We start from the raw sequence: 14,075 nt of genomic DNA, 5'->3' as shown, positions 1-14,075 counted from the left end.
GCTGCTCTGCGGCAGAGGGGGGGCAGAAACGTCATTATTAGATTATGATAGATTAGAAAGATTATGTCAAATAGAATTTCCGATATATATTTACTAATATGTAATTTGTATCTACAAAGCGAAAGTATGTTTTGAGATCCGAAATCTGTTTATCAATTTCACGCGGCGGATTGGAAGTTGATCTGTCAGTACTATCCTTATCTTCAGGGCAGATGTTTTTATTTTATTTGGTTTATAATTCCATACTAAGTGTAGTATTTCATTCTGTCTTTGATATGATTTAAATCAAGTTCCTCGTCATTATAATTCGCTTCCGATAGTGAAGAAAGTGACCCAGAGGTTATTGAAAACGAAAACATTTCGATTGACAAATTAGTCGGTATTCTCAACACAGCAATTATAGGACTTGAGCAGCGGAACTTTTTTATAATTTCTTGTTTGTAACTAAACAAGAAATTATGCCTGTTTAATAGAATTAAAGAGAAAGTATTATCACATGAAACGAAGCAACTTACATTGAAGGAAATGTTTAATAAAGTAAACAAATAAATATTAAGCTTTTTCTTTTTGTAAATTTTGATACCCTTTAGTCATAATTGTTCTTTATTTCATAAATTACGGTTTCATATTTTTAATTTTGTAATTTCTGCATGCCATCTTACCAGATTTAAACTGATGATCTATAATCCGGAATCGCCGAAGTCCCTACGAGTCTGGATTAACGACTTTTGGCTGTATCCCTTATTATTCTAACATTTAACTATGGAATACTCTAAAAATACAACAAATAATTTTTGTTATTACACAATTTGATCTAGCATGAAGAGTAAGCAACAGCTCCAATATATCTGTGAATTATATTAATATTTTGCACATTTATGAATTAGCAGATTATTACTGGTGAAATTTAGGAAATTTGAAGGTCCTCATAAACATTATACAGTCAAAAGTCGTTAATTTGGACACCCATAATCCGGACCTCAAAGCTAAAAACTTTCTGCGCATGTGCCGCGTTGGCACATGCGCACAGGCGTTTTACGCGTGCGCGTAAGACCTTGACTACTGCGCATATGCGTGTGCGCAAGTGCAGAATACGTTTTCGCCTGTGCGTTTAATGTATAACGGACGGTGTAAGCTAAAATTATCTAATTATCTATTTCAGTTAATGATTGCGTTGTTTCTTAATCTTCGAATTGGATCCCGCTTATTATTTTTTGCAGACTGTAAGAGCAATTTTATAAAAGTAAACTTGAACTTTCAATTATGTCAAATAGAATTTCCGATGCTGGAACTTCCAAAGGATCTACAAAACGAAAGTATGTTTCGATGTCCAACAAACAAAAAGTGAAATTGCTGCAAAAAATGGATAAAGACATGAAGAATGTGACAGAGAGATTAGTGAAAACTAAAAAATTTCGATTGACAAGTTAGTCGTATTCTCGGCACAGCAATTAACGGGACTTGAACAGCGGAACTTTGTAACTGAACAAGAAATTATGTCTGTTTATAGAATTAAAGAGAAAGTATTATTACATAAAACAAAGCAACTTAAACAACTTACATTGAAAGAAATATTTAATAAAGTAAACAAATAAATATTAAGCTTTTTTTTTTTTTTTTTTTTTGTTTTGTAAATTTTGATACCCTTTAGATCATAATTGTTCTTTATTTCATAAATTACGGTTTCATATTTTTAATTTTAGAATTTCTGCATGCCATCTTACGAGATTTAAACTGATGATCTATAATCCGGAATCGCCGAAGTCCCAACGAGTCAAGATTAACGACTTTTGACTGTAATAAGTATACAAGGTGATAAAATCTTAGTAAGATGGGTATATAGTTCAAAGTGCCCGTTCACATTACTTGCACTTTTTCTTTTCAGACTACAAAGGAAAGTACCTATTTGTAAATCTCAAAATAAGATTACATCTCTTTATTTATTTAAAAAATACAATGCATAAAAAAGCATCACTCAAGAGTGTTAGATTTAAATATTTTGACCAAGTACTTTTTGTGACACCAAAACAACATTTGTGACTTTTGAATTTGGTAAGCAGCTATTGAAAAATATGTTGTGTGAAAATGTGAGTTTTTAACACAATGTTCAGTGTTTACTAACATAAGTATATTAATTATTCAAATTTAGTAAATTAATATGCATGTAAGTGAGATGTACCAGATGCCTCAAATAAAAGTACACCCAAACCGAACTAAAAATGATTTGTGTTTATATTGTTAAGGATATATCCTCCTTTTAGTTCTGTTATGTTAATCTAAGGTAATAGCACTGAAGGAAATCACATTTATGATTTTTTTTTTTTTTTTTTTTTTTTTTCTACATGCTAGAAAATTAGGGAAAAGATGTACAATATAAGAAGAGATGTTAACATTGAAGTAAAGAGATTTTATCAAAGAGTTACATAAAATATACTTTTTAAAATTTGTCAAGATGTTATATCATCAACTAAGGCTGCTATATGCCAACTTGTTAAAAGTGATATCAGACAATGCAAAAAGAAACAGACCTGCACCTATACGCAGAGAGGCTAATTTCAACACTTCCTGTAGTGACTGCACTTGCATGCACTGCAAATGAAGTATGTTATTACATCACTATATAAAGGATGATTAAAAAATACCTGGCAAAATGTAAAAATGCACGAAGAGAAGATACAAATAAGTAGATTTTGTAATGGAATGTTTGTGATGAAATGGCATGTAGAGGTGATAAAGGGTACTATTGAATGGTAGGAAAAAGTGTTCTGCTAGCAAAAACTGTCACTGCCATGAGTATTTTGTGCAGCATGTATCACTATATGAATAGAAAGCTTATCAACATGCATTTGATTTGTGCTAAAGTGAATGCACTTAAAATAGAGCAGTTACTCAAATGAGATATGGAAAATAATTCCCTGAGCAACTACCTTCAATTTTCATCTATTGCCCAATACATAAAATGCATATTGGCAAGCTTCACGTGAGCTTGAAATAAATATGCATGGGAAAATGGTGATTTGCACAAGCAAAATGCTTTTACTTACTGCTCAGCCATGCACTAAACCACTTCAATGTGACATTCTGACACATATTCTTTAAAAACTTTGCTTATTTTGAACCCCTCTACCTGCCTTTACATTTTTGCCAGATGCTTTTTAATTACCTTACATACAAACTAATAAAAGCAGTGTTGTACTGAATTTGATCTGAGTACTTTTTTATTTGAGGCATCCTGTTAAAAGATGAAACTCTTAAAATTCCTAATAATTGAAATTTATTCCTCAATTATTATATTTTAATTGCTAATTATAAAAATATCTAAATTTGCAATTCTTTATTTTCTAAAACAGAACTTAAAAGTTTGAAATATACATTATAAAAATAAAGAAAGAATTAATTACATTAAAGTGTAATGAATAAAAACAAAACAAAAAATATGTGTTTTTGTATAAAATACTTTATTACCCAGATAATAAAATCATGATAAGACAGTTGAATAATAGGAAGTGAAGATTCCAATTTGATGCATTAAAGTGCTTTGTATAATAAATTCAGTAAGGAAATAAAAATGTGAGTAAACAATTGAAAAATAAAAATTCACTCTAAGATCATTAATAAATATTTCCAACAATCCATAATACTTAAAAAAACACTGACAGAAAAATAAAGGAAAATTTACACATGAAAGAAATTTGTATTTAAAATTACTTATTGAAATAACTTGTTATATATATGTACTGTATGTATCAAGTTTTATCTCTCTATATATAAAATATTTCACTTAGTAAAATGATAGAAAAAATTAATTAAAGCATTAAAAATCTGCTGGATTGATCACGAACTTTCTAATCATAAACCATCTTAGGATTTTTTCCTCGAAGATTAAAAATATTACCTTTCAAAACATACAATCCATTTAAAAATATATACATATTTCTTATCTGAAAGAAAGAAAATTTCATACAACTGATTTACACTTCATACATTTCATTTAAATGCTGAATTCCTGAACAATTTCAATATTAGTTTTCATCTATTTAATATTAAACATCAGGCTGCTTACAGTGGCATAGCCTAGAGGGGGCAAGGAAGACAATTGCCCCTGGGTAGTGTTGTACTGAATGCAGGGGGAACCAAACTGATGTTTCCCACTGTATTTTTGCAAACAGGAAGAAGCATGAAATTTTCAATTGTCTCCAGGCACAAAAAAGCATGGTTACGCTTCTGCCCGCTTATAATAAAGAATCGTATTGGAAAAACAATTTAAACAGGAAAAATTCAAACTGTATACATGATGTCAAAGTTATATGTTCACCGGGAAGTAAGACAGTAGAAAATATTTTAAATATATTTGTTATATCATACTTATAAGATACTTTCTAACTGTTTTCTAAGCTTTATTCTCCCATCAAATAATACTAATTTATTTTTATACATACAATTCATACTTAATACTTAAAGGAAAACATTCTGAAAGAAAAGATATTGCTTACAAATTACTGCATTTAAAAAAACTTTTAAACCTTTTAAAAAGTTACTATTAAAACTATAAATGAAAAGAAGCCTGGCATTTTAGAAATAAAAAAAAAAAAGGTTGCTACTCCAAGAAAATGGTTTTTTTCATACACAGTATAAAAAAGCACTTATTTCAAATTATATTTATATAAATGAAAATTTATAATTTAAATTGTACGTATACGAAATATAAGTAAAGACTTAAAAATGCAAAAAACGAAGTAAAGCCTTCTTTCTCGTTCAATATAACACACGTAAAAATTTGATTTAAAATAATTTTTAATAAATGTTAACAATATTTTTCAGAATTATATTTATAGCATGCATATGGATTAATTATTCTTTAGAAGAAAAATAACTGTTGAGTTACCTTTGGGGAAAGTAAAGTAAAATAAGTATTTTTTTTTTTTTTTTTTAAATTGTTACTTAAGTGCTTTCACGATTGGATAAATCAGATATCTCATTTCAGAAAATGGTAATTCAATATTGCTTCAAAATCACTAACTAATTTTTAAACTTTTAACTGCATATAAATTGTTCTTTGTGATCATATGCACACTCTTTTCCACAGGTCAGAAAATAAAAGAAGGTACAGATAGATCAGGAAGCTTAATATTACCTGCTTTAACCCTTTGCGGCACGTGTACCCAATCTAGTGATATTGAAAAATTCTCTCTGCACACAAAGAAAAAGGATTTATAGGTTACTCTGAACCTTCTTTATTTATACTAGATGGCAGCACAACATAAACCAGCCCATATATTTTAGCCATGTTTAGTTTTAAAGACCCTTACTTTTCAAAGAAATCTTTCAAAATTTTTTTTAGGATATAAAAGATTGTTTGAAAAGAAATTTCTATGTTATTTTTTGACTGTATACTAATCTCCTTATTCTATATTAGTTTTAAATTTTTACCTTGAAATCTTGCCTAAAATCGAACGGCGAACATCTGGTGTGCCCAAAAAGGAATCCCTAAAACACTGGGATAAGACTAACAACTGTATCTTTGCTTCACTAAGTTTTCCAGTGAGCTCATTCACAATAGATAGGTGGGTCCACATCTGTTTCCCCCCTTTTCTTTTCTTTTTTTTTTTTTTTTTCGTGGGGAGGTTTGGTTATTAACCAAAAAATTGTTGAGGTGTTTTTCTGAAGTTTGTAATTTTATCAGTTAGCTCTTTGGTTTTTCACTAGAGCAGTTCTTTTTTTTTTTTTTTCTTTCGCTTTTGTTGAAAGAAGTTTTGTTAGCTCTATGTTTTGATAGTTTTGAGTTGTAGATGCTTATTTAATTTTATTTTATAGTTTGTATTTTCTAATTGTAGATATAATATTAGTTTATATTTTTCTGATTTTTAATCATTTTGCAAAGGGATCGGAGAGGACTGACCATTTCTGAAGCACTGCAGTGCTACATGAATTCCCTTCAGATAGTGAATCTGATACGGATTCTGGTACATGTGCAAAACATGCAATGTTGGGTGGTGCTTTCTCAAAAGGTGGTGTCACTTTCCTCAAAAAGTATCCCCATGAAAAAATAGACAAAAGTGTAAACATGAAATGCAAATATCATATAGCAAAGTTACATTTCTTTCCATTTATGTGCACGTACACATCATATAACCAAGAACAACTTTTTGGGGGTGTGTGTAGAGTAGCAGGCCTCCCTATGGCACAGCCTGGGTAATGCTATGTATTCAGAATCTAGTGTTTTTTAATCGTAGGCAAAATCTTTTACTCTATTACACGCTTCCTAGCAATGCTTGCCTCAGATCTTATTTCAAAGCTCTATTCACACACACAGAATTTAAACGGTAAGTGCTATCTTTACAAAATTTTACCTTTGTACTACTCTAGGCCTGATTAGAGTGCATACCATTTTTTTCGCTGAAATTCCAACTTTAAAAGGTAGTTTGCTGGAAAGGGTTAAAGATATGTGGTTAGAAAGGATAACCAAGTTCTCCATGAAGCTAAAAACGCTTAAAACTATCATAATAAAAGACACAGAAAAAAGGTGTAGACCAAGACAAATCTGCAAACGAGAAGACTTGTAATTCAATAATTGTTTTAGAGTTCTGAGGAGCAATATTACACTAAAAAATTTCTAGTTATTATCAGAATAACTAAAACTTAAGATATGAAGTGTGTTGCTAAGTATTTGATAAAACTGCTTTCTAAAAGTAAAAATGTCAATTTCTACACTGCAGCTTACATTATGATTTTTTTTTTTTTAAATCATTCCTATTTTCTTCTTACAAATTATCACTTATATCAGATGCAACATTTACAAAACTGAATCACAATGTATCCTTCACATTTAATATTAAGTATTAGAGATAAAATATAATTTATTTGCTTAGAAAAAGAACATGAAAAGCACTTTCAATATTGATATTTTCAAATGGATTTCACTCCTAGTTCACTTAGCATATGAAAAGGCTAGAACTGGCAAAAATGTATCTTTGAAGATAATTTTGCTGCTGTATACAGAAAACTCTTTCTAACAATATATATATATATATATATATATATATATATATAATACTTATACATTGTATATATTGTATAAGTATTATATATATATATATATAATACTTATACAATATATATATATATATAAATCCACCAGATTTTGTTTTAAGCATTCTATTAGAATTTAAAAAATACTGTATTTTTACTTTGTAATGTAAATTTTGCATCATAAGCAAATAACCAAATACTTAAATTTTTATTCAAAGAACAGTCAGATTAACCTTGTGGCATTCATAATATCTCTCAAAACTGGAAGGAGAGAGTCTTGATATAATCAGGTCGGATAACAAAAAAGTACAAATGAATACAAAACTCATACATGTGAACTTTTATTAAGCTTTATGGGGCAGGAACTTAAAACTTTTATTATTCTGGAAGTAAGAATTTAATGCAAGCAGGCCCCAGAAAATACAATAAAAAAAGGGACTGAATTTAGTAAACTTGAAAAGGCATAAAACTGCTTAATGGATTGTCTGAAAATATGAACTACTCATTGCAGATGGTCTGTATCTCAATACTCTCTCAGATTTAGAAATTAAATATCTACTAATCCTAAATTTCAACTGTTACTGAAAGAAGATAAATCTGGTAAATAAAAAATTACATCAAAATTCTTCTTCAGCCTACAAAATATGAAAATCTTCATATCACCACAATCGCAGAACGTAAAAACACATAGCTCATTGCTTTCATAAAGAAAGCTTTAGTATTACAAACAGCATACATTCCAAACATGTTATATTTCGCCAATTGTGGCTTCTAAAACTGGAGTTTAAGAAACATATTAAAAAATGGATATTTATATCAAATTGATTCCAGATGCCATTTCTCTCTTAAGTTTTAGATTTATAAACTAAGAAATTACCTGACAAATTAACTTTCCCTTTGCTTTGATGTCATCATTAACTTGATTTGGCAGTATAAATGAAATGATTTTGCAAGAAAACTTGTATTACTTCTCTAAAAGCTAGTTTTTGTTAATACATGTCTTCATAGAATGACTGTTTGAAATCTTTCATACACAGAATTATCACACACATTCTGTTTTATGCCTACAGAATCATTACATGTATTCTGCATTATGTATACAGAATTATCACATGTATTCACACTTACTACATTCAATACTGTCTGTGAAATGATGGGTGGTAATTTTACACATTTATCAATTACCAAGTGAATTCTAAGATAATAAAAGAATTCTGCTAATGTAAAAGTTCAAGTTTGATTTTCATGGGTTTGTCTTCCTTTTAGTATCATGGACTCTCTCCACTTTTGCAATTATTGCAATAAAGTTAAAATATATCACTTTATACATGCAGCATATTTGATAACAGCAGTATGATAGCAAATAATGCAGTGTAATGTTGTCTTAAAATGTATCTGATATTCCATAATTTTAGATTACTGCCAAATAAAAAGAATAGACAGAATGCTTTATTAGTTATGCTTCAAAAATGAACAAATATATGAGAAGGTAAACTATAAAAAATTAATTAAAAAAGTTCAGATTCTCTAGTTGCATAAATGTACTATATTAAATTCATACCTCTTACCAAATCAGTTACTGAGTAATTGGCATCTAAATGAACAACATGACTACCACATGCCATTTTTTTATTATTAATTAGTAAGCCTTCAAAATCAGTTAGTAATAAGAAAAAAAGAAGTAACAGATTATTATCATTCATAGAATCTGTATTTTATTTTGCTATCATTTTATATGTTAGCTATATGAAATTGTTCATATTAAAATAAGATTTACCAATAATAATAATAATATAAAAAGTTAATATTTTAAATCCTTACCCAAAGTTTTTTTATTCATATAGAAAATCATTATGAATATATTATAAAATTTTACAAGTTAATGTATATTTATAATCATTAATTAGAACATTTTGAATATAGAACTAAAATTGTGTACTTCAATGGAAATGCTTTAATTTTCTAAAGGACAGAGATTTGCTGCATATAATATTTTGCATTTAGACATCATAAGTTTTGCACAATAGCATTACAAGATTTTCATGTTTTTCAAGCAAACTCTGAAAACAATTACATCAGAGTGAAGAACAAAATGAAACCCTTTCTTAATAGCAAATACATTCATCACTTTTAAACCATACAGCATCTTTAACCTTTAAATTCTATTAAATGCTAATTTTGTTTATAAAGTTGTTAGATAGTTCAACAATATATAGTTACATACATTATAACAAATTTTATATAAAATATCAACAATTTAGCAGTTTTTCTGAATACTCATTAAACATCTCATTTAAAATTAAGAGTACTTGATCACAAAACAATACTTAAAATTTATAATAAATATGATAAAATATTGTTATAAATTTTAAACTTAAAATTTATAACAATACTTAAAATTTATGCAAAAGTTCTGATTATTTTCAAACAATGAATTATTATGCTTTAATGCAATTTCTATCACAGAAGATAAATTTATATCCTGAATAGATGATTATCCAAATGCAATACATTTTTTTTAATTAATGAAAGTAACTTTTACTTGTTTGCATATAAATAAGTATATTTTTAAATGAAACATATTAAATAAATAAACACAACGACACTGTGAAACTACATAGTTTTCAATACTAAATCTTCATTCCTGATTCACTAGAAAGGAATGTATTTCATACTAAATTGACAGAAATTATTCTAATGATGAATATAAAACTTCCTAAATATAAATATATTAAAATAAAAAGATATCCACCTAAGATTTTGCACTATATGCACAAAAAACACAGGTTCAAAGATCAAACCCGTCTGAACATTTATGGCAGTGTTTCAGTTGCCTTGAGAATGATATACAGCATGATAGCATGGTTATGTATATGATTAAGAAATAAAAACATTTTTATCAAGTTCATTCACTTCTTCATATAAAAAGCAATGCATTTGCTGCAAGACACAGTTAATAGACCAACTTAATATACAGCATGATTTATAAACTTCAGTCAATTGAAATTGATTTGTACTTCATTACTCTACTTTCATAGATAAATTCAAAAAATCAACTAACATTTTCAATTACACTTATTTTACAGACTATTCTAGTCAATAGGCAGATACAGTTTCTTGAAAAATCTTTACCAATAAAGAAAAGAGTAAGATAACCATGCTCAGAAAGCCAATAAAATGATGAAATATGAGATTTAAAAACAATGCCTTAAGACCCAAGCAAGTGTATGGTACAAATAAAACATCATAAATAATGGTAATAATAATTCAGTACATGAAGCACAAAAAACACAAGCATGAAAGTTAAAAGTCAAACCAGCAAGAAAAATTAGAACCATTGAACAGACTGACCATGTTTCAGACAGAAAAATGAAATGCTGACTAGATGTATACTTAAGTATCACTGGGTGTTTCCAGCATGGATATCAGAAAATGATCAATGGGGGTGTTTCCAATCAGTTTGAAAAAGAATAGATGTTCGAGGCACTTGAGTCCAATGCTCCTCAGGGCTGGCAGTCGAAGCAGCAGCTTTGGAAACCTACCATTCTGCTGGGGATAATTCTGTTTGCAGTATTCTTCTAACGCAGTGTAAACTTTGTCACGCAGATTTGTCACTTCCTGGGTAGATTTTAAGTTTTTCGCTTCTGAAATTATAAAAATAAAATGATCATAAATCTGGGTAGATTTTAAGTTTTTCGCTTCTGAAATTATAAAAAATAAAATGATCATAAAGCACAATATTTAAAAATAATTAAAACACAACTCTGAAAGTATATAAACTGTCCATAGATTAAGTAGTTTTCAAACATAAACAAAATTATGATTAATGCAGAAAATTTACATTTATAAAACTAAATCAAATAGTTTAAAAAAGAACTAATGAGCTTCCTTAACTTCAGAAAAACAACATTTAAATAACAATACAGTCACGACTGGCAATAGTATAGTTTTTAGGATCTGATTCATATTTTAACAACTTCATAAACCTAGACACACTCACTATTCCATTAGTACTCACCCACATTTTTTAATCCTGTAATACACTAAGTGTATTCTATCAAATCAAAGAAAAAAAAAAAAAAAAAAAATTATCCCCCAAATTTTGTCCAACGTGAATGCTATGCATTTATAAAATGCCCACTTAATAGAAAAAGGAGCAAGAATTGATTATTCTATTATCGGACAATATTATTTACATGACAGAGAACTGTAAGCGATGTCCATTTTATCTGATTCTAACAATTTCCAAATGAATGGAGTTGGGATATTGGGCAATTATCAAATCTTTTGAAAATAGAACAATGTGTGGGATAATTAGGTGCTAAGAAGAATGCTTCAATAAATTTACTGTTATTTGATATTTTTATCAGTAACAACTTTATTTTCTGAAAAATAATTGCAGAAGCTTGTCGATTGATTTTTAGCATCAGAAGTGCTATTAGTCTCAAACCTCACTTTTTTGTTCATATCACTTTTCAAATGTTGCCATCAAATATTACAGACATGTATTATTTTTAAAGAAATAATACAACGAATTAAAAAAAAGCATGGCAACACAAAATAAAAGGATGCTGCTAACAAATGTTATGGTAATAACTATTTTTAAATAAATAATATAGTTAACATAAAAACGTGTATAGCAAGCAACGTGTAATGCTTTATCAGGAATTCTAAAGATACGCTGTTTTCAAATATTTTCTGGTTTTATTGTTGAATTTTATGCGGCATATGTGTGAAGAAAGAGATGTTTAATAATTAAGTTAAAAAAAAAGTTGTGCAGGTTATCTTGTTAAGGGAACTGAACTTTGGTATAATGAACTGAGAAAAGACTTAACAAACAAAAATACAAAATGGTATAATGGTATGACAAAATTAACACTATCAAGAATTCTAAAAATATGCTACTTTTAAAAATTTTGTAATTTGACTATTGAATTTTATGTGATATAAGTGCAAGGTAAGCAATGTTTAAAAATAAAGTAAAAAATCTGATGCAGACACCACACGATTTCCTTGTATGGGATGTTAAATTATATGCATTTTTTGCTGCATTTCATTTAAATTTATTTCCTCAAATTTCATTTGAGGTACATTTCTCATTCAATTAAATCAGTTCTCACTTTGTGGCAAGGCAAAAATACATAAAACCTTAAAATATCTTCATTAAAAATTGAAAATTTCAGAAAAACATAAAACAATTTAAAAAACAATGTTTACGATGAAAACTACAGTTTCTACTAAAAACAAGCAACTTGGCCAGCAGGCAAGGAAGATTTTTCAGTGGGCAAAACTGAAAATTTACTTTTCGTTCCACTCGGCAAAAAGACACTGAATGTGTTGAAACTGATTTAATTCACTATTCTGCTAAGTTTGAAATGTAAACAAATATTGCTACTATGGTTGGGGGGGACAGATAATTCTACAACTATTGCATGCAGATTAACTAAAGGCATAAAAACCTTAACCGGAAGATAAGAACAACCTAATTCAATCATTTCTAAAGCAAAAAATCTGATGTGTACACCACAAGATTTCCTTGTACGGAATATTAAATTATACGCATTTTTCTTGCATTTCATTTAAACTTATTGGATATAATTAAATCTACTTCGTCAATAGCGCATAAACCACAATAGAATAAATGCACTCTTTAAAATTCCCTCTATTTGTTTACCATAACGACACTCTGGCGCTAGGTTCACTTAACAGTATTATATTTCGCTCATATTATAACTCAGAATGCACAAAATCTATATCACTTAAAGAATTATCTAATCGTTACCACATGTTCTATTCAAATACTATAATAAAGCTAGAACGACATATAAAAGAAATTAAGCAAACAAAACAAAAAAGAAACAGTTTTTCACAGACGATTGAGTACTTCTCATTCAATTAATTCAGTTCTCACTTCGCAACAAGGCAAAAATACATAAAAAGTCAAAATATCTGTATTAAAATTACGAAGTAAATCTTAAACACTTATTTCCTCGAAAAAATTTCAGAAAGGATTAAGCATGATTTAATTCGCAATAATAAATGAAGGCGTTATCTTTGTTGTTGTGAAGCTAAGTTTCTCTAGATTGGCAAGAAATCCACTATTCTGCTGTTCCAAATGTAAATAAGCAATGACTGCTATCAAAAACATTATTAGGCTTAGCGGCACTTAAACAACTTTAAAATTGTTGATAATTCTAAAAATATTGCATATAGATTTACTAAAGGCATAAAAACCTTAACCGGAAGATAAGAACAACATAATTCAATCATTTTTAAAGCAAAAAATGTACAATTTACAAACATATAAGAGTAAAGAAACTGAGATCACTCAGTCGGGTAACAGAGTGGATATAATATATAAATATATTTATATATGTTTGGTGCGGCCGATTGCAACCAAAATACGAGGTGCACATCTACATGTTATAGCAGTCCTATATACAAAATTTCAAGGTTCTGAGGCTACTCGTTTTTGAGTTATGCGAGACATATGTTCGTACAGACACCATTAAGAATTCTCTTCAGAATTCATTTTAAAGCAGTTTTATAATTTTTTTGGAGGAAAAGAGTCTTTTATTCTGTCCTTATGTACAGATATCACGCAAAAACATGGTTAAATTTCATTCGATAGCCGTCAAAATGGATATTTTCGTTGAAATATGCTGCCTGAAACTTTTCGCGATTACAATACTTGCTTTTTACTTCGTACAAGGAAGTAAAAATGCACAACTTACCAATACATAAGAATAAAATAATAATAATAATAATAAAAGAGCTCGCTGAGCCAAGTAACAAAGTGGATATATATATATATAGAGAGAGAGAGGGTATATATGCAACCAAAAAGGGAGGCACACAACTACATGCATAGCAGTCCCATATAAAAAATTTCAACATTCTGAAGCTACTCATTTTTGAGTCATGCGAAATACATACATATGTATGTCCCAAAAAAACTCCCGAATACAGATGTCCCGAAAAAAACTCTTCCGAATTTATTTGAACCCTTTGCGGCACACAGTGAGTCAACCTTTGAAACCCTCTGT

The 14,075-nt window shown here is 28.7% G+C and overlaps 1 protein-coding gene across 3 annotated transcripts in view; it reads right to left on the bottom strand.

Moving 5' to 3' along the window:
• Nucleotides 1–3,437: 3,437 nt before the first annotated feature.
• Nucleotides 3,438–14,075, bottom strand: part of LOC118183548 (retinoic acid receptor RXR-alpha-B-like) — a 67,651-nt gene continuing 57,013 nt past the window's right edge. For 2 of the 3 annotated variants that reach the window (XM_035353143.2, XM_085820343.1), the window contains one exon: nucleotides 3,438–10,730. In XM_035353143.2, coding sequence (XP_035209034.1) covers nucleotides 10,423–10,730 — 308 coding nt within the window. In that variant the 3' untranslated portion in view covers nucleotides 3,438–10,422. The remainder of the gene's footprint in view (nucleotides 10,731–14,075) is intronic. The other variant, XM_035353145.2, reaches the window with a different exon arrangement.

Source organism: Stegodyphus dumicola, chromosome 7 (assembly GCF_044657685.1).
Source record: "Stegodyphus dumicola isolate Sdum_Otavi_A_Nest chromosome 7, ASM4465768v1".
Classification (NCBI taxonomy): Eukaryota; Metazoa; Arthropoda; class Arachnida; order Araneae; family Eresidae; genus Stegodyphus; species Stegodyphus dumicola.
The sequence above is the reverse complement of the archived record's forward strand: the minus strand, read 5'-3'. Positions and strand labels throughout refer to the sequence as shown.